Here is a 22,143-nt window from a genome sequence, read left to right as displayed (position 1 = left end):
GAAGAACACCTAAATGTGTCAATACTTCATAACGGTCACATTGGCATATGACATGATTATGATGAATATCATGATTCGTATACACATGTATATGAGACACACAAACAATCCCTTGCAACGCATGGAATTGATTTCACTCATACATGGTCGTCAGCGTGACAATGAGTATATGTAACATGCATATGACATCATCATGAAATGTGAACGACGACGACACGTGGCGTCTATGTGACATGCATCTGACATCATCATGAATGTGTACGTCGACGACACGTGGCGTCTATGTGACATGCATCTGACATCATCATGAATGTATACGACGACGACGACAATTAGCGTTTATGTGACATGCACATGACGCCATCATGAATGTGTACAACGACTCGTGGCGTTTATGTGACATGCATATGACATCATCATGAATGTGTACGACGACGACACGTGGCGTCTATGTGACATGCATATGACATCATCTTGAATGTGTACGACGATGACACGTGGCGTTTATGTGACATGCATATGACATCATCATGAATGTGTACGACGACGACAACGTGGCGTTTTTGTGACATGCATATGACATCATCATGATATGTGTACAATGACGACAACGTGGTGTCTATGTGACATGCATATGACATCATCATGAATGTGTACGATGACGACAACGTGGCGTCTATGTGACATGCATATGACATCATCATGAATGTGTACGACGATGACACGTGGCGTCTATGTGACATGCATCTGACATCATCATGAATGTGTACGACGACGACACGTGGCGTTTATGTGACATGCATCTGACATCATCATGAATGTGTACAACGACGCCAACGTGGTGTCTATGTGACATGCATATGACATCATCATGAATGAGTACGATGACGACAGCGTGGCGTCTATGTGACATGCATATGACATCATCATGAATGTATACGACGACGACACGTGGCGTTTATGTGACATGCATCTGACATCATCATGAATGTGTACGACGACGACAACGTGGCGTTTATGTGACGTGCATAAGACATCATCATGATATGTGTTCGATGACGACAACGTGGTGTCTATGTGACATGCATCTGACATCATCATGAATGTGTACGACGACGACACGTGGCGTTTATGTGACATGCATCTGACATCATCATGAATGTGTACAACGACGCCAACGTGGCGTCTATGTGACATGCATCTGACATCATCATGAATGAGTACGATGACGACAGCGTGGCGTCTATGTGACATGCATATGACATCATCATGAATGTATACGACGACGACGACACGTAGCGTTTATGTGACATACATATGACATCATCATGAATGTGTACGACGATGACACGTGGCGTCTATGTGACATGCATATGACATCAACATGAATGTGTACAACGACGACAACGTGGCGTCTATGTGACATGCATATGACATCATCATGAATTAGTACGACAATGACACGTGGCGTCTATGTGACATGCATATGACAACATCATGATCTGTGTGCGACGACAACATAGCGTATATGCGACATGCATTGATAACGCTATGATGTGTGAGCGACAACATGTGAAGAATATATTGATGCCATGTAAACGAGCAAAGGTGTAGCATTGATAAAACGGATGTTTCATGACCGTCGACAGCTATTCAGCTCCAGTCTGTCGGCGGGTAGCCATTGTAGAATCCGTTAAACAGAACAGCAGCAGCGACGAACAGCAGAAACACGACAGCGGTGACGATCCCCAGAGTTGTCTCCCATGGGTGCTCCACCATGTTCTTCAGAACTGGCACGCCCAGGAGTACACCTGTGATAAACAGCGTTCGTAAATATTAAAAGAATATCTTTAATCGTTTTAAAAACCATTTGGTACATTAGTTATCTTTCAGGCTGCAAATTATAATCTCGTTAGCAGTCATAGCGGCCAAGGAAAGGATTCATAAAGTTACTGTCCTTTATAATAACTCCAGGAAGTAAACATATAAACAATCTCAGTCGAGTGAATTTTGATGTCAAACATATCAACACAAGTCACAAGAGTGTAAAAACAGGTTTTTCTTAGGTTGAGAAAGGAATTTTAAATAATGAAGCCAACCAGCTTTAATAATTATTGGTCATTTGCAGGAAGAAGCAGAAAATTCGGGTAATTCTTCGTAGTTCATAAGTAATTCTAACAGTAAATATTTGTACGATGAATGTTTGTTTGTTTGGTGTTTAATGTCGCCCTCAGCAACATTCCAGCTATATGACAACGGTCGGCTTGTAGAAGATTCTAGCCACCACCAGACAACACATTGCGTGACATCATGAGCATCGAATGATACAATCACAAGCATCATTGTATACTCCCCAGGGAGTTGAGAATGATAATAGGATGTGCCGTTGAGATATACATCCAGTGATCGAGGGAAAAATACCAGCGCCTTGAGCATGCACCAGTTGCGTGGATATGTGCGCTATATATATATACTATAATAACAACTATAATAATCATCCAGGTCACCTATCGCGATTGCGTCATTCGCCCTTCAAAACCTGGGTTGGAGAATCCCACCCGGATCTTCACGGGTACAGTAGCTCGTCGGTAAAGTGAGTGAGTGAGTTTGGCATTACGCCGCTTTTAGCAATATTCCAGCAATATCACGGCGGGGACACCAGAAATGGGCTTCACACATTGTACCCAAGTGGGGAATCGAACCCGGGTCTTCGGCGTCACGAGCGAACGCTACAACCACTAGGCTACCCCACCGCCTCATGTCGGTGAAAGAAGATTTAGCTAGATAAACAGTTTCTGACAGAGGTATAAACTGGTTATTAACAAACCCAAATGTGTTTGATCGAAAATATTCTATTTCCGATTTCTAATATTTCAAGAACCTATGTTAGGGAAGTTAACGCCAAATGTACCCTGGCACTATAATTTGAGTTGGAGATTTGGTTATAACATGAAGTCAATATGGAGTCGACCAGATATTTGCATGCATGTTCCTGTTTTAATGGTTTGACGTCTTGCCATGTTCGCTTGAGGATGGTTGTGATATAGAATCGCCGGAATTGCTGTGTGTTATATGTGTACAATACCTGCTAGAACACTGCCAATATGAGCCCCCATATGTGTAGAATACCTGCTAGAACACCGCCAATATGAGCCCCCATATGTGTACAATACCTGCTAGAAAACCGCCAATATGAGCCCCCATATGTGTAGAATACCTGCTAGAACACCGCCAATATGAGCTCCTATATATGTACAATACCTGCTAGAACACCGCCAATATGAGCCCCCATATGTGTACAATACCTGCTAGAACACCGCCAATATGAGCCCCCATATGTGTACAATACCTGCTAGAACACCGCCAATATGAGCCCCATATGTGTACAATACCTGCTAGAACACCGCCAATATGAGCCCCTATATATGTGTAATACAATACCCGCCAATATGAGCTCAGAACACACCGCCAATATGAGCCAATATGTGTAGCCCCCATATGTGTACAATACCTGCTAGAACACCGCCAATATGAGCCCCCATATGTGTACAATACCTGCTAGAACACCCTGCTAGAACACCGCCAATATGAGCTCCTATATGTGTACAATACCTGCTAGAACACCGCCAATATGAGCCCCCATATGTGTACAATACCTGCTAGAACACCGCCAATATGAGCTCCCATATGTGTACAATACCTGCTAGAACACCGCCAATATGAGCCCCCATATGTGTACAATACCTGCTAGAACACCGCCAATATGAGCCCCATATGTGTACAGAATACCTGCTAGAACACCGCCAATATGAGCCCCCATATGTGTACAATACCTGCTAGAACACCGCCAATATGAGCCCTCATATGTGTAGAATACCTGCTAGAACACCGCCAATATGAGCCCCCACAGCGATCCTCCCGCCAGTCTTCCTCGGAGCCCCAACAGCGATCCTCCAGTCTTCCTCGGAAGCCACGTGCTTGTAGATGGCGCGACCGATTTCATGTAAAACTGGAACAGGGAACTCATTGTCATTGTTAAAAAAACAAACCCCACCCCTTTCGATTTCTTCGAAAATGTCTCGCTTTATTTCGATATTTGCCTTATATTATTGTCATAGAGTAAACCATTTCAATAAGTTTCTGTAAAACTTCATATATTCAAACAACATAATTGTTTCAATATATATCCAAAGTGCACCGAAATTCTATCCCCTTTTAATTGTCTGTTTAATGTATTCAGCAATCATTCGGTGTAGCCCTCTTATCATAAACCCCCCTCCGGGCAGGACCCTTAATTTAACGCTATCAGTAAATGCCAATCAACACGTCACTAAGTCAGCGGATCTTACGTATGTACATGTGGATAGTGACCTTGCATAACGTGGCGTAATGTCCCTATGTATAAAACCTGACTGACATGCTGCAACTATACCTGCAATTCCTACTTCAAAATTCCAAGCACAATTAAAGCCATACTGGAGGAGGTATGAACTTAAAGAACATCATGACCATAAGCGTAATTGCCGCAAAAAATTGGTTTTCTAACGGCAAAAGCCACAGTTCAGATGACAAATCTTTTATTGAACATAAACAAGCCAAACGTGCATTTCGAAGAAACCACCATTCAGCTAAGCAACGTTACAAAAACGAAACATTTGATGACATCCAAGAATACTTTAGAGTTACAAAAAAGTTAAAACGTAAAAGAGAGCAAACACAGTCTCTACGTTATAACGGTGACTCCTGTAACACGCAGGAAGGTGTATGTAATCTCTTTGCCAGGTACTTCAGAGACTTGTCTGTACCTCAGAATGCAGAATTCTTTGATACTGGATTTACAGAGCACGCTGATAAGTTTGTAGAAGATGTTGTATATAACCCTGTAAATGACGACAGTGATTCAGTCATTCTCTCCCCATTTACTAAAGATGAGGTACTTTATACCGTGAAACGTCTTAAAAACAACAAATCTCCAGGTCCAGATGGTATTTCAAACGAGCATGTAAAGTATGCTGGTCGGTCTGTTATTGATCATATTGTATCACTATTTAATGCCACTGTATCGTTTGAATATGTACCAAATGCATTTAGTGTTGGTAATGTTTTACCAATTCACAAAGGAAAGGCCGTCGCCTCACCAACGACTACGTCGACGATGGAGAATCGCCGTCCGACTTCTGAATGTGTGTAAGTGACAGAGCGGGTCTCCACATCGGGAACATTGGCCACTCGGTCCCGATGTGCGTTCTGTCACGTGATTTCCATCTTATGTACCATTTCTACCATTATTCCCCAACCATAATAAACATGGCTGCTGCTGTCTTCAACTCTACCGCTGACATTTGTCTTCCGTCTCTTGTCCACCATCCTGAACTACCATCCGAGAGTACCCCGACGAACGCTCTTGGGCATTACTTTACAACATTTACCAAAAATATGTATATATCTCGTCGGGATTTCATATCTAACATATGCTACGTAAAGCTAATGATCTTACAGAACTTGGTGACAAAACTATGACTGTGGCGTGAAACTAAACTGACGAGCAAAAGAAAGTACACAGGTGTAACTGTTGTTGCAATCCCAAATATGCGTTCTAACTAATAAAATTATTGAAAAACATTGATTGTATAGAACGCAACCATCATGTTTCATTTGCCAAAATGCAACCAAAAACATTTGTACGTGTTTTGCACGAATTTTTGCAAAATTGTGATTATTGTCCCATGCACCAGCACTTTTCTGACAGAGAGTATAAAACCTGTTTGTCGTGAAGACTGAACAATCACTTGACAGAAATCTCACGAGGAAATGCCAAGATTGACGTCGGCGCAACGAGAACGGGCCAACGGAATGACACAAATGGGTGCTTTCAACAGCGATATTGCAAGGACATTGGGTTGCAAAAGACAAACCATAATTCGGCTGTTTAACCGTTTCAGTACGACAGGCCAGACATGTGATCGACCCAGAAGTGGACGTTCCAGAGTCACAACACTATCATTAAAATATTGACACAGTTCACTGTTTGTTACGAGGGAGGAGTGCAGAGAAAGGGACAGCCAGACGTTCGAGAACGGATGGAGACGGCACAGCACAGGTTAATGAATAAATAACTTTGTCTGTGAACGTGCTTCTCGAACACCTGGCTGTCCCTGTATCTGCAATCCTCCCTCGTAACAAACAGTGAACTGTGTCAATATTTTAATGATAGTTTGTTAAACAACTTTTTTATTTTTAGGACAAAAATTCTGCAAAAACCTCACAGAGTGGGTATGATGTTTTGATTATGATCAGCGTTTCATTGAGTATGTTAGGTTTATTAGTTTTCGAGTTAGATTGCAATTCATCTGTCCGCTTTTGAGCCAAACGGACTGTAGCAATTAATTAAAACGTGATTCATTTTACAAAAGGTTTTGCTCTGTTTATGACTCCTATGGTGTTTATGTTTTGAAACATCACAACAAAACGCACCATCCGTAAAATACCCGTATTTAACAGCATGATTTTCAATTTCGGCGTGTAGTGTCACAGAATACACAATTCACATGCAATGCACATGAAAGTTGGGAATCAGATAGTCTCAATGATGGGTATAAAAGGTTGATCGCTGTCTGTCGATTATTCACTGTATTTGGAATATTGTTGACGAACGCAAAATGCCACGTCTAAGTGAAGCCAACCGTCATATCGCCATTGGTTTGCTTGAAGCTGGTCAGTCTCAACGTGCAGTTGCCCGATGCATGAATGTTCACCAAAGCACCATTTCACGGCTCTGGGAGAGATATCGCCGGCAGAATGCGGTAGCAGATGCCCCTCGTAGTGGGCAACCTCAAGCGACCACTGCGGCGCAGGATCGCTACATCCGGGTACATCACCTGCGTCATCGAAAAGCTACGGCGACCAGTACCGCTCCACAAATACCCGGAGTGAGGAGGCTTTCTGCACAGACCGTCAGGAACAGGTTGAGAGAGGCTGGGTTACGTACCAGAAGACCTTATTTTGGCCCTGTGCTTCGACAACAACATCGTCGACATCGAGTTCAATGGTGCACCAACGTTCAGGCCAGGAACCTACCGAATTGGCGTAGAATCTGGTTCAGTGATGAATCACGATTTTTATTGAAACGACGTGATGGAAGAATGCGGGTGTCCAGACGTCGACGTGAACGTTTCGCCGACGCTTGCGTTCCCCAGGTGGACAGATTCGGCCGGGGCAGTGTTATGATGTGGGGAGCGATCACCTGCCGTAGGAGAAGTGATTTGGTGATGATCCAGGGCAACCTGACAGCTCAACGGTACTGTGACGAAATCCTACGCCCACACCTCCTTCCAATCATTGATCGCCAGAGGGAGTTGTTTCAACAGGACAATGCCAGGCCCCACACAGCACGTCACACTAGAGACTTCCTCCAGAACCACAACATCAATGTGCTCCCCTGGCCCTCAAGATCACCGGACTTAAACCCGATCGAACATCTGTGGGATGCCCTGGACAGACGGGTGCGACGCCGTAACCCTCAGCCCCAGACACTTCAGCAACTCGCACAGGCACTACAGGCAGAGTGGGCTGCGATTGGGCAACACGAGATTCTGAGACTTATTCGTTCGATGCCGAGGCGATGCCGTGCAGTTCTGGATGCCCACGGTGGTCACACGAGGTATTGACTTCAGCGCCACCACACGTCTCCATGTGACACTCAAACTGACTTTCCTCGAGTTGGTGCCAAAGACGGATAAGTCTGCATTCCCAGTGTGCAATTTCGCTATATTTCATTGACTCATAAAGCCTACAAGATGTTTCAAAATAAACATAAAAATACAGTTGAAATTCCTATATGCGTTTCTTTTTTGGGAGAGTATATATTGACATATATCATAGTGACGGACAATTTCATTTTATAAATATTCTTACTTTGGTCTGAAACCATTTATGCTGCATCTATAGATATAGTGTTTGACTACTGAAATGATTCATTAATGGGATTGTTGTTCTTTCCTTTCATTCCCAATATAGCGATTTTATTTGTAAATTCCAGTTGTAACTGTACTGATTCTATTTCTTTCCATAATTTAAGAACAGATTGCCATTCCCACAACATATGGTTGATAGTTTCTCTTTCTGTTTCACAAAATGGAGTTATTGGTGAGGATGTGAGGTGAGGTGAAATTGGGTTTAACGTCTTGCTTGAGAATATTTCGCTCATATGACGACGTGCATGCGTGTGTACGGGTATGTGCAGCTGCTTGTACTAGCCCAGACTTAAGCTGGTTTTATAGTGCTAGCCAACTGAGATACCATGCCGCAGTGAAGCATGAATACCCCACTCAGACACATTATACTGACTCCGAGACGACCAGTCCTTGTTGTACCCATTAATGCCGAGCGCCAGGCAGGGAAAAACAAGTACCAACAAGTACCATATTTTAAAGTCTTTTGGTATGACGCGGTCGGGGATCGAACCGCTCTCCCGCTCTCCATGCGGACGCTCTAACCACTACACCACGGAGGCGGTCGATGAGGATGTGTATCCAGTTTTATAAGTAATTGTCTTGTTAGCAGAATATTGTGAATAATTCTATATTGCAACCTTTTCAAGTCTATGCTTCGCGAGCATATATTTGCAATAACGTTAACAAATTTCCAGTCATTTTCAGTAAAATCACTCTGTAGTTTCCAAAATGTGATATATTTAACAGTAAAAGATAAAAGTGTGAGATTCTATTTAGCCTCCAAAATGATTCTTGAAACTTTCAGAGCATTCTGACGCTATTTCATTGTAGCGCCATTTCCTGAGATCATTGGATGGGATTACAATATATAGTTTTGAAACTGGAGTCGTATCTGAAGTATCTTGATTAATCCCTTAAAACGTGTTTCTCGTATGTAGTCGCACAGGTAATTCCATATGGGGTCTCAAAAATGTATTTGGAACTTTGGGAAACGTCTTCAGCATTCACGACCAACTTTAATGTATATGAGACTGTCTTTACTCTTTGTCCCATATTTAACCGTGTCACCTTACCCAATGGCAAGACCACCACGAGTCGAATCGGAGCTGTTGACAGGTTGCGGTCGATGTTACGTGGCAGACATTTACATGAGCACTCGCACCTCACTCGCATCTGATTCCAGTTCTGAAAAAGTTACATTGCAAACACCTCATTAACACAGCGAAGAGACCCGATAACGACGGAGTAGTACCGTTGTTAACGTCTATATAAACGTGCCTAAATACTATCTTCCCTGTCATCACATACGTAATATGGTACAGGGTCATAGCAGTACGAAGACAATATTTCTAACAATGTTGCACACACAAATCCTTACAGCATATCCAATTTAATAAATGCACACATTTGTGACAACAACACCGTGATAAGGAGAAGTAGTGTTCTGACTGACTCACCGTGATGACAACAGCCAGATGGGCACCAACAAGGGCAAACGATCCAGCACTGGCGCCCACCAAGGCCAAGTCATGTTCTACCATCGAGTGGAGCAGAGAACCTGTAGAACAGACAAAGACCTCACATTAACACGCGCCGATCACTAAACAATATCATCACTTATGACCTTATCAAACCAGTTCATCATTTGTTTCTGATTGTTGGACATGTTCCCGAAGGTAATGTTGTTTAACGCCGCAATCAGTAATGTTGTAGCTGTACAACAGAGGATGTCAGCTGAGTCTTGGCAGTAAAAGACTAAAAACATGAGCCACGACCAATGTCAACCAGGTCAGTGGACCTGAAAACCTCCGTCGGCACTTACGACCAGATATGGCTACTTGGGTTCTTCAGTCATTGAATCCCCACAAGGAGAAAAGAATGGGGAACTGTTGGCCTATTCTTCCTGGAAAATGAGGAGCTATTCTTCCTGGAACATGGGGACCTATTCTTCCTGGAAAATGAGGACCTATTCTTCCTGGAAAATGAGGACCTATTCTTCCTGGAAAATGAGGACCTATTCTTCCTATTCTTCCTGGAAAATGAGGACCTATTCTTCCTATTCTTCCTGGAAAATGGAGACCTATTCTTCCTGGAAAATGAGGACCTAATCTCCCTGAAAATGAGGACCTATTCATCCTGGAAAATGGGGACCTATTCTTCCTGGAAAATGACGACCTATTCTTCCTGGAAAATGAGGACCTATTCTTCCTGGAAAATGAGGACCTATTCTTCCTGGAAAATGAGGACCTATTCTTCCTGGAAAATGAGGACCTATTCTTCCTGGAAAATGAGGACCTATTCTTCCTGGAAAATGGGGACCTATTCTTCCTATTCTTCCTGGAAAATGAGGACCTATTCTTCCTGGAAAATGAGGACCTATTCTTCCTGGAAAATGAGGACCTATTCTTCCTGGAAAATGGGGACCTATTCTTCCTATTCTTCCTGGAAAATGGGGACCTATTCTTCCTGGAAAATGAGGACCTATTCTTCCTTCCTATTCTTCCTGGAAAAAGGGGACCTATTCTTCCTGGAAAAAGGGGACCTATTCTTCCTGGAAAATGAGGACCTATTCTTCCTGGAAAATGGGGACCTATTCTTCCTGGAATCGCCACAGTGAGACAAGAACAGGGTATTGGGGACCCCACAGGTACACAGTCTTGGGATCTGTTCGTCTTTGAATCTTTACAGGGAGACAGGCATGAAGTACAAGGGACCTATTCTTTCTCGAATGTCAACAGTGGAACAAGTGGTTACAATGGGCATCGTGTATGGACCGTTGTCCGTGTCACCGCCTGCTGTGAGACACCGAGACTCATTCATCTGAGAGGGGCGTGGCACCTACCTGCAATGATGCCACACAGGTAGACTATCATAACTCGCCACCACTTGTGAATCATCTCAAGGGACAGGCCCACGAACAGCTGGAGAAGCATGTTGCCAATCAAGTGTTCATATCTACAATAAAGAAGAAAAACAACGACGATGACTACGACAACGACGACGATGATGCTTCTTTGATTTTCGTGAAGCAGCCATGGCGTTAAAGTTCTAATACAAGACAGGAACATACAGTCTGACTTTCGACTGTCGGACTTGCCCCAGGCCGGAGGGGTAGCCTAGTGGTAAAAGCGCTCGATGACAAGGGTTCGATTCTGGTGTCCATTGCCATGATTAATGCCAAAAGCGGATTACAACCTCACTCACTCCTGGTGTATAAACATATAGGTGAGGTAAAGCTTCACTCACCCCTGGTGTATAAACATATAGGTGAGGTAAAGCTTCACTCACCCCTGGTGTATAAACATATAGGTGAGGTATCGCCAGGCCTCGTAGCGACGTGTTGGCAGGTACACCAAAGGGCTGTCCCGGGGGTACCCGGTAGTGGCGGTGACGGGGGTCGAGGTGCCGGCAAGCTCTACAGCATATGCAGCGAATATCGCTATCTGCAAAAAGAAAAGAATAGAAACATCACGAAAATTTAATTCAAATGACCCCCAATCTCATCCGAGCCTACCCGTGAAGGTCCGGGTAAGAATGAACCTTCAGTAACCCATGCTTGTCGTAAGAGGCGACTAACGGGATCGGAAGGTCAGGCTCGCTGGCTTTGTTGACATATGTCATCGGTTCCCAGTTGCTCAGTTCGATGCTCATGCTGGGCTGTCTGGGCTGTCTGGTCCAGACTCGATTATTTACAGACCGCCACCATATAGCTGGAATATTGCTGAGTGCAGTGTAAAACTAAACTCACTCACTCATCAGAGCCACCATCTTGCAATACTCGAAGAACTGATTCACTGTCATTTACAAAAGGATTACGTACAACAACACTGCGTGACTGGAAACTCTAATGCTTGTACGGATGCATCAAGCTGTCGTCAAACGTAATACATACAAACATTACAACATGCGTCGCTGTTCACGCACGATTAACTCTATTGACAAGGCGAATATGCGAGTTTAATCTGCTCGGAACAGTATTTCAGATATTTCACGTTTCATCCTTGTTGAAACCCCCGCCGTGATGTTGCTGGAATATTGCTAAAAGCGGCGTAAAACCAAAGGTCATCAGTCATCTTTGTTGAAATCGAGGGGATTCCAAACCTAGATCGTGATATTCTGCAACTTGATCGTCTGTTTCGTTGGCGATGTTCTGGACTGCGAATTGCCTTGCCTGGAGATGGACGCTTCACCTGGACTATGGTGACAGGGGAATTTAGACGTCTCACCTGGACTATGGTAGTAACGGGAATATAGATGTCTCACCTGGATTATGGTAGTATGGGGAATATAGATGTCTCACCTGGACTATTGTTATGGCAGGAATATAGATGTCTCACCTGGACTATTGTTATGGCAGGAATATAGATGTCTCACCTGGACTATTGTAGTAACGGGACTATAGACATCTCACCTGGACCATGGTAGTAACGGGAATATAGATGTCTCACCTGGACTATGGTAGTAACGGGAATATAGATGTCTCACCTGGACTAGGGTAGTAACGGGAATATAGATGTCTCACCTGGACTATGGTAGTAACGGGAATATAGATGTCTCACCTGGACTATGGTAGTAACGGGAATATAGATGTCTCACCTGGACTATTGTTATGGCGGGAATATAGATGTCTCACCTGGACTATTGTTATGACGGGAATATAGATGTCTCACCTGGACTATTGTTATGGCGGGAATATAGATGTCTCACCTGGACTATTGTTATGGCAGGAATATAGATGTCTCACCTGGACTATTGTTATGGCAGGAATATAGATGTCTCACCTGGACTATTGTTATGGCAGGAATATAGATGTCTCACCTGGACTATTGTTATGGCAGGAATATAGATGTCTCACCTGGACTATTGTTATGGCAGGAATATAGATGTCTCACCTGGACTATTGTTATGGCAGGAATATAGATGTCTCACCTGGACTATTGTTATGGCGGGAATATAGATGTCTCACCTGGACTATTGTTATGGCGGGAATATAGATGTCTCACCTGGACTATTGTTATGGCAGGAATATAGATGTCTCACCTGGACTATTGTTATGGCAGGAATATAGATGTCTCACCTGGACTATTGTTATGGCAGGAATATAGATGTCTCACCTGGACTATTGTTATGGCGGGAATATAGATGTCTCACCTGGACTATTGTTATGGCAGGAATATAGATGTCTCACCTGGACTATTGTTATGGCAGGAATATAGATGTCTCACCTGGACTATTGTTATGGCAGGAATATAGATGTCTCACCTGGACTATTGTTATGGCAGGAATATAGATGTCTCACCTGGACTATTGTTATGGCAGGAATATAGATGTCTCACCTGGACTATTGTTATGGCAGGAATATAGATGTCTCACCTGGACCTTGACTGGCGGGAATATAGATGTTACTGTTATGGCGGGAATATAGATGTCTCACCTGGACTATTGTAGTATGCACCTGGAATATAGATGTCTCCACCTGGACCATATGTTATGGCAGGAATATAGATGTCTCACCTGGACTATTGTTATGGCAGGAATATAGATGTCTCACCTGGACTATTGTTATGGCAGGAATATAGATGTCTCACCTGGACTATTGTTATGGCAGGAATATAGATGTCTCACCTGGACTATTGTTATGGCGGGAATATAGATGTCTCACCTGGACTATTGTTATGGCGGGAATATAGATGTCTCACCTGGACTATGGTATAGATATGGACTATGGTAGTAACAGGAATATAGATGTCTCACCTGATGTCTCACCTGGACTATTGTTATGGCGGGAATATAGATGTCTCACCTGGACTATTGTTATGGCAGGAATATAGATGTCTCACCTGGACCATTGTATGGCAGGAATATAGATGTCTCACCTGACTATTGTTATGGCAGGAATATAGATGTCTCACCTGGACTATTGTTATGGCAGGAATATAGATGTCTCACCTGGACTATTGTTATGGCAGGAATATAGATGTCTCACCTGGACTATTGTTATGGCGGGAATATAGATGTCTCACCTGACTATTGTTATGGCGGGAATATAGATGTCTCACCTGACTATTGTTATGGCAGGAATATAGATGTCTCACCTGGACTATTGTTATGGCGGGAATATAGATGTCTCACCTGGACTATTGTTATGGCAGGAATATAGATGTCTCACCTGGACTATTGTTATGGCGGGAATATAGATGTCTCACCTGGACTATTGTTATGGCAGGAATATAGATGTCTCACCTGGACTATTGTTATGGCAGGAATATAGATGTCTCACCTGGACTATTGTTATGGCAGGAATATAGATGTCTCACCTGGACTATTGTTATGGCAGGAATATAGATGTCTCACCTGGACTATTGTTATTATGGCGGAATATAGATGTCTCACCTGGACTATTGTTATGGCGGGAATATAGATGTCTCACCTGGACTATTGTTATGGCAGGAATATAGATGTCTCACCTGGACTATTGTTATGGCAGGAATATAGATGTCTCACCTGGACTATTGTTATGGCAGGAATATAGATGTCTCACCTGGACTATTGTTATGGCAGGAATATAGATGTCTCACCTGGACTATTGTTATGGCAGGAATATAGATGTCTCACCTGGACTATTGTTATGGCAGGAATATAGATGTCTCACCTGGACTATTGTTATGGCAGGAATATAGATGTCTCACCTGGACTATTGTTATGGCAGGAATATAGATGTCTCACCTGGACTATTGTTATGACGGAAATATAGATGTCTCACCTGGACTATTGTTATGGCAGATATAGAGATGTCTCACCTGGACTATTGTTATGGCGGGAATATAGATGTCTCACCTGGACTATTGTTATGGCGGGAATATAGATGTCTCACCTGGACTAGTGTTATGGCAGGAATATAGATGTCTCACCTGGACTATTGTTATGGCAGGAATATAGATGTCTCACCTGGACTATTGTTATGGCAGGAATATAGATGTCTCACCTGGTCTATTGTTATGGCAGGAATATAGATGTCTCACCTGGACTATTGTTATGGCGGGAATATAGATGTCTCACCTGGACTATTGTTATGGCAGGAATATAGATGTCTCACCTGGACTATTGTTATGGCAGGAATATAGATGTCTCACCTGGACTATTGTTATGGCAGGAATATAGATGTCTCACCTGGACTATTGTTATGGCGGGAATATAGATGTCTCACCTGGACTATTGTTATGGCAGGAATATAGATGTCTCACCTGGACTATTGTTATGGCAGGAATATAGATGTCTCACCTGGACTATTGTTATGGCAGGAATATAGATGTCTCACCTGGACTATTGTTATGGCGGGAATATAGATGTCTCACCTGGACTATTGTTATGGCAGGAATATAGATGTCTCACCTGGACTATTGTTATGGCGGGAATAAAGATGTCTCACCTGGACTATTGTTATGGCGGGAATATAGATGTCTCACCTGGACTAGTGTTATGGCGGGAATATAGATGTCTCACCTGGACTATTGTTATGGCAGGTATAAAGATTGCCGGGGGGTAACAGTTGCAGTGCTTCAGGTAGTCGCTCTTGCTGACCCCGATACAGACGTAGGTCACACAGGGTGTCAACATGCACCTCTTGCACGGATGCAGCTCTTTACTGCTACCCTGTAACATGCCGTTAGTACTGTAATATTACAGGATATTATAGGAAGGGATGGCAGTAATACACGTTACTTAGACATGCTCTAAAAAATATTATGACATTATTTGTCTTCAGGTTTAAGAATACAAAGGAAACCATTCACATGACCCTAATGCATTATTTGTTTTGCAAGGTTTGTTTCGGACAGGACATTTCATGTTATTCATGAGTTTATTGAAATCTTTATGAGTGATAAAGATTAAAAAAGATTATTACTATAACTCTAACTTGATTTAAACATATATTTATTCATGAAGATGAATTGGGATTGGTGAACAAGCATTACTGCTTATATTAACACCGCTCCCATGTAACATATAATACAACATGAAAATGGAGGATTTGACGTCATCGATACTGACCATTGCATAAATACAATATATTTAAAATATATAAATATATATAGATTACATGAAATACAACTATTCTCTGAGTAGTCATAAGTTAGAGAGTTACAGTTGTGTGTGTCTCACAAGCCATTGTAGAAATATATAAATCAATCATGAGAAGGTTGTTGAGTAAATTTAATTATTTTCCTGAGAAAATTTGAAGCGTTGTGTCTTGGTTATATAATCGTGGACGGATTCAACTATTTTCTGGTTTACACAGGGAGTAAGTTCTTTGTTTCCCTTAAGAATGGTATCCAGGTTATAACCGGTAGTGTAAAAATACATATTAAGCCTTATCCGCGTATAGTTACGGCAAGTAAGGAAATAGTGTAGGGCGTTTTCACTCTGATGTCCACAAGAACAAAAAGGGCTGTCTATTAAATGTCTGTTGTACTTATCGGCGTTTAGGTCGCTACATCCGAGCCTGAGGCGGCAGTGAACGATTTGGCAAAAACGAGTGCCATAATTAAGGTCAAAGTAAATCTTATTTTCAGTTTTTGTAATTAGGTTTTTAAATTCTGTGAGATTACATGACGCTTTGGAATTTGGTAGGGCATTCCATAAATTTATTGTGGCAGGTAAAAAGGATTTAGCATAAGAGGCAGTGCGACTGTAAATTCCTTGTATTTCAGAGTTATTCCTCAAGCTGTAGTTTGTAGTTCCGGAGACGGAATTTGGGATCAGGTCACAAAGATATTTTGGCAATTCGTTGTTGTACATCTTATAGAAAAAAGTTAACTTCTGGCAATACCTTCTATCTTGCAAGGACTGAGATTTGGTTTCATTATAAAGTTTGTTATGACTTGTGCCACGAACGGCACCACATATATAGTTCTCAGAGCAGCATCAAGATGTAAATTTTCTAATGTACGCGATTGCTCAGAAGTACAGTTATCCCAAATATGCGAACAATAGTCAAATATTGGCAAGATATAGGATTTATACATAATATCCAACGTTTTACGTGATAATCGGTATTTTAAAACTCCTCAGACAACTGATCATAGGGCGAACTTTACGTACAATATCATTAGTGTGATCATTCCACGTACAATCGCTTTGGAGTGTTAATCCTAAATGTTTATGACTTTTGACTTCTTTTATGATTGTTCCGTCCATGAATAGGTTCGGTTTTAGAGACGGTTTCGTTTTACGTGAGAACTGAGTAGTTTCGGTTTTATTTGGATGAAATGTAACCTGCCACTTACGGGCCCATTGTGAAATTCTATCTAGATCTTTGTTAAGACAGGTAGCAGCAACTGATGGATCGTCTATGATAACATATAATGAGGTGTCATCCGCAAAGAGACGAATGTTACTGTCAACATCACATACAATATCATTGATGTATATCAGAAAAAGAAGTGGTCCAAGGACAGAGCCCTGAGGTACTCCAGCTAGTACAGTTTTCTTGTCAGATTAATAGCCGTTAATTGCGACCCGTTGTACTCTATTTTCTAATTAACTTTCAAACCATTGTAATAGTTCGCCTTGGATACCATAGGTTTTCAGTTTGTAAATCTTGTTAACTCTAACTTCAACTCTGCTTCGAGATCGAACCCATAATCATTGATTGCTTGTTCATCGTTATTGACAAATATTGTTTATGAATACGACGGAATGAGCTGGGTTAATGTTTTGTTTGTTTGTTTGTTGTTTAACGCCACACTCAGCAATACTCAAGCTATATGATGGCGGTCTGTAAATAATCAAATCTGAACCAGACAATTCGGTGATCAATATCGATATACGCAATTGGGATACGATGACATGTGTCAAATAAGTCAACGAGTCTGACCACCCGATTATGTTAGTCGCCTCTTCCGACAAGCATGGGTTGTTGAAGACCAATTATAACCCGGATCTTCACGGGAGCTAGGTTTATGTAATACAGATCTAATATCAGCTGCTAGCGCCTGAACGGTAGTGATTGCTATGTTGTGTAATTATTAAATGCGCGGAAATTTAAATAATAGCAAACAGCCCGCGAAACCGCGTTACTCCGTACTGAATGAGTCATTACGTGGGAATGTCGGTTATACAGTAGGTGCATAGCAATGATGCAGGTATTATGTAACGGGCGGAGTACATACGTCACCCGATTCCGCATCCACGACATCCTTGCATCTGCAACCACATCCACCACACATGGCTCCTTGACTGTCCTCTGTTGTCCTCGACTGTCCTCCGTTGTCTTCAGTTGTCCTCGACTGTCCTCAACTGTCAAGTGGTGCCAGGTGTTGGTTCAGTTGTCCTCAATTGTCCTCAGCGTCATTTAGATGTAATTTTTATTTTCAATTGTGCTCGGTCGTCTTTGGTTGTTTTCAACTGTTTTCGGGTTTCTTCTGTCCTTTACAAATCTTGAGTATCCTCAGACACTGTCCTCAACAGTTTTCCGTTGTCCTCGAGTCTTTTTTTACATTGCTATTTGTCCTGAACTGAGCTCAACTGTCCTGAACTGTGCTTAACTGTCCTGAACTGAGCTCAACTGTCCTGAACCGAGCCAACTGCCCTGAACGGAGCTCAACTGCCCTGAACTGTGCTTAACAGTTTTCAGTTATCCATGGTAGTCCTCAACAGTATGCAGCTGTCCGAATATTCACTGTAGTATCCGGAGACACCCCTGCCCCTGCACCAGCGAGGGATACTGCTCTGTGTCCGTGTAGATACCCTGCGTGCACTCTACTCCAGGATAGGAACAGCACTGCGCGGGGAACTGGGAAGATAGTTCCCTGTGTCAGGCTGTATGCGCCGTCGCGGTCTGCTGCAGTGTATATTAATTAGACGTGCATGTCACCGTGCCTGTTTACGTCACCTTGTCGTTCGGATTTATCGATGCTAACGTCAGGGCTTCGATGTGTCCTGTGTTCTTCTTAAAGCCACCTTTAAAGAGTAAAGTGAACAAGTCCAGTTAACAATATGAAATCTCATTTGCGTTTTGTAGCAGGTGTACCATATGGGACATGCCACACGTGGTTGATCAATGTAACTCAGTTGAGGGACGCTAGACATCAGGTTATGCACTGTATATGTCAATAAATATGTAGGTGCATCTACACGGGGAATAAGCATATCAAACAGCGCGGTGAGCGAACAATACTGAAAGCCGATACAGTATCCTTGCAGTTCTTCGCGGATTACACAAATGTGTATGTATACCCTGTAAACATTTTAAGTGAAGAGGTACCATGAAATGAGAGGGATGGAGTGGGGATAAAGGGGGGAGAGAGGGAGAGGAGAGAGAGGGAGGGAGAGAGGTGATAGAGGGAGAAAGAACGAGGGAAAGAGAGACGGTGGGAGAGCGGAGGGGAGAGAAAGGGTGAGAGAGAGGGTAGGAGGGAGAGATAGGGGGGGAGAGAGAAGATCAGAGAGAGGGGGAGATATTGGGGAGAGAAGAGGGAAAGAGAGAGAGGGGGTGAAGAGGCAGAGAGAGAGGGGAGAGAGAGAGACAGACAGAGAGGGGGGAGGAAGGAGAGAGAAACGGGGGAGCTGAGAGGTAGAACCACGTTTCGCATTTAAATCCTTGGCAATATTTGTATTTCAATGTCGCCTTTGAATGCTTCAGTCTACAATCCAATGTAAACAAGTGCGTTAACAGCTTAAGCCTATGCGAGAACTGACCCTTTTGTTTAATTCATTCATTCACATGTTAAAACACGTTAATACTGCATTAAAGTACACTTGTACTAGAAGGATAAAACGTACCCGATGTCGACGTGTAATGAGGTCGTGATGGAGAATTTGTGGCCAACGAAGCCGCCGCCCTCTTTCTCTCTGTTTATATGCATCTACACTGCCAGGCCACGACAGGTATGTCAGGTCGAACACTTCAAAACAAAGCAATACTTCTAATGATACCAATGGACATTCACTGATCAGTGCTGTCACATACACCTGTGTCGTTGGTTCAGTGCAAGGTGTGGTTGATGCAGGGTTGATTCAAGTGGGTATGCAGATTGTCCCGGACGTTGAGCTTGTGTATGGGAAACGACTGTTTACACAGAGGGGAGTATTTTGTTCTCTTCCCTCTCCTCTCTAAAGTACGTGACAACACGTGACACATGTGGGGGATTGGGTGTATATATCTGAATATATTGCGTCATTTTCAAGGCATGGTTCACTGGGCACTGAGCAAAAAATACCAAAACGTTGCACAAAACAGATTCTGAACAAGCGATATTCTACACTTGGCGTGATTTTAAACACACGGTTAACTGTGCATTGGGCCAAACATGCTCCAGACATACTCTCTATCTCCTGTCTGAGTCTGATACCAAATGATGACGTCATGAAAGACACTATCAGGCGTCTACTGTTTGGCTTCAAAGAAACACGAAAACAAAAGCGATTTGCCTTTCTGTATTTATTTCTTGGTGTAATTAGTTTCATGGACAGAACGACAGTTTCAAACCACTGAATCAATGGTCAACTAACTATAGTTTGGCATGAAATGCATGTGGACCCGGTTTTTGTAAATATCTCTTCATCCAGAGACCATATAATAGATATTATTATTATCTGGTCTCTGCTTCATCCAATGATCCAATCGATCTCAAACTGTGCAAGTGGATGTTTTGTCAGACAACCTAATCACATTGTAAATCACCGATTTTATGCATTTGTATTAAAGAATCCGTCTATGTAACTGTCAACAAAATAAACAGCAGAACGCAGAACTGGCTTGCAGAGGAGAGGGAGCCAATGACCTGTAACAGCGGCAGTGTTGGGTCATAAAGGTAAATGCACGTGCAGTTCATGATAGTTACCTGTGCACTGCACAGTGATAGACCGATTGATCATTTACATTGACTACTTCTAGCTGTCACCATGAAAGCTTATTCAGATGATGCTAAACGTTTAATTAGAAATGTAATGTTGCTCTTGGCATGAAAAGAACATCGTGCTAAAATTGTGAAAAATAAACCAACAACCAATAATTAAAACCTTGTACAAAAAAGGTAGGCATCCAAAGTTAGATTCTTTTGACATCAGGGTCATCAGCATAGCTGACCTACATTGACGAACGTTGACCTTTATGACTCAACACCGCTGCCGCTGTTACAGGTCATTGGCTCCCCTCCCTCTGCAAGCCGTCTGCGTTCTTGCTGTTTATTTTGTTGACAGTTACATAGACAGATTCTTTAATACAAATGCATAAAATCGGTGATTTACAATGTGATTAGGTTGTCTGACAAAACATCCACTCTGCACAGTTTGAGATCGATTGGGTCATTGGATGAAGAGATATTTACAAAAAACGGGTCCACATGCATTTCATGCCAAACTATAGTAAGACGTGACTCGCAAATGCTTGAATAGTTATTTCATTCGTGTGTGAATTATTTCAACTAATTTTACGAAACGTTTTTGGAAGTGAGCGTCACCTGTTTCGTAAGAGTGAGTGAGTGACTTTAGTTTTACGCCGCTTTTAACAATATTCCAGCAGTATCACAGCGGGGACACCAGAAATGGGCTTCACACATTGTACTCGTGTGGGGAATCGAACCCGGGTCTTCGGCGTGACGAGCGAACACTTTAACCACTAGGCTACCCCCACCGCCCCTGTTTCTTGAGAACAGGACACACACATGTATGTAACAATCGCTATCATTCACTCTATACACTATCTGTAATGGAGAAACTCCGTTTTCCATCTTCCATAGCGTGTCGAGAAATTAATTACTATTGCCAACATAAAGAAGATTGGCGTGGTGACGTCATAAACAATAATTGATTGCTTGAGTCAAAAGAAACTCACTCACATTCTTTCTTCAGGGCACTATAAAAGAACAAGAGATGGTAAGATGGTTAAATTGTTATTATTTCATTGCTGAGATCTGTGTGGATGTACTCGATACACTGACAGTGCCATAATCAGTTCCATTAGGCTACACCGCCGTTCCAAAACATGGGTATACAGAATGTCAAGTCACAAGAATAAAAATGCGAAATTTCTCAGTTCAATATCGTGTATGGCCGCCCCGCGCATTCACCACTGCCAAACACCGTCTCCTCATCGACTGCCTGATGCTTGTGAACACGTGGTTGGGGATTCTGCGCCATTGTTTTGCAAGGCAGCGCCAAGTTCCTGCAAATTCTGAGGTTGGTTCCT

The 22,143-nt window shown here is 42.6% G+C and overlaps 1 protein-coding gene across 4 annotated transcripts; it reads right to left on the bottom strand.

Annotated features, from left to right (window-relative positions):
• Positions 1 to 1,441: 1,441 nt before the first annotated feature.
• LOC124257426 (rhomboid-related protein 2-like) lies at positions 1,442 to 20,091 on the bottom strand. Of its 4 annotated transcripts, none has more exons than XM_046691486.1 (10): positions 19,737 to 20,090; positions 18,125 to 18,914; positions 15,456 to 15,605; positions 11,241 to 11,395; positions 10,795 to 10,907; positions 9,410 to 9,510; positions 9,026 to 9,137; positions 3,944 to 4,009; positions 3,790 to 3,819; positions 1,442 to 1,811 (listed from the first exon to the last, which is right to left on the bottom strand). In XM_046691486.1, exons 2-10 carry the CDS (start codon positions 18,179 to 18,181, stop codon positions 1,654 to 1,656), a joined length of 942 nt encoding a protein of 313 aa, XP_046547442.1. In that variant the 5' UTR covers positions 18,182 to 18,914; positions 19,737 to 20,090; the 3' UTR covers positions 1,442 to 1,653. The 4 variants fall into 4 exon arrangements, with proteins under 4 accessions (XP_046547442.1, XP_046547434.1, XP_046547447.1 ...); XM_046691478.1 differs by lacking the exon at positions 3,790 to 3,819 and adding an exon at positions 3,878 to 3,915 and having other exon boundaries at positions 3,952 to 4,009; positions 19,737 to 20,089; XM_046691499.1 differs by lacking the exon at positions 1,442 to 1,811 and adding an exon at positions 3,501 to 3,555 and having other exon boundaries at positions 19,737 to 20,091.
• Between the last annotated feature and the right edge of the window lie 2,052 nt (positions 20,092 to 22,143).

Source organism: Haliotis rubra, unplaced genomic scaffold, assembly GCF_003918875.1.
Source record: "Haliotis rubra isolate DU_JTF1 unplaced genomic scaffold, ASM391887v1 Scf117, whole genome shotgun sequence".
Taxonomy (NCBI): Eukaryota; Metazoa; Mollusca; class Gastropoda; order Lepetellida; family Haliotidae; genus Haliotis; species Haliotis rubra.
This window is presented reverse-complemented; position numbering and strand designations above follow the sequence as displayed.

Coding starts and splice junctions, on each gene's coding strand:
- LOC124257426 (XM_046691486.1), bottom strand. CDS start 18,181: ATGTGTGGTGGATGTGGTTGCAGATGCAAGGATGTCGTGGATGCGGAA. Junction 4,010..9,025: donor CGTGGTGGTCTTGCCATTGG/GTAAGGTGACAC, acceptor TCCCTGTTCCAG/TTTTACATGAAATCGGTCGC. Junction 3,820..3,943: donor GGAAGACTGGAGGATCGCTG/TTGGGGCTCCGA, acceptor ATTGTACACATA/TGGGGGCTCATATTGGCGGT.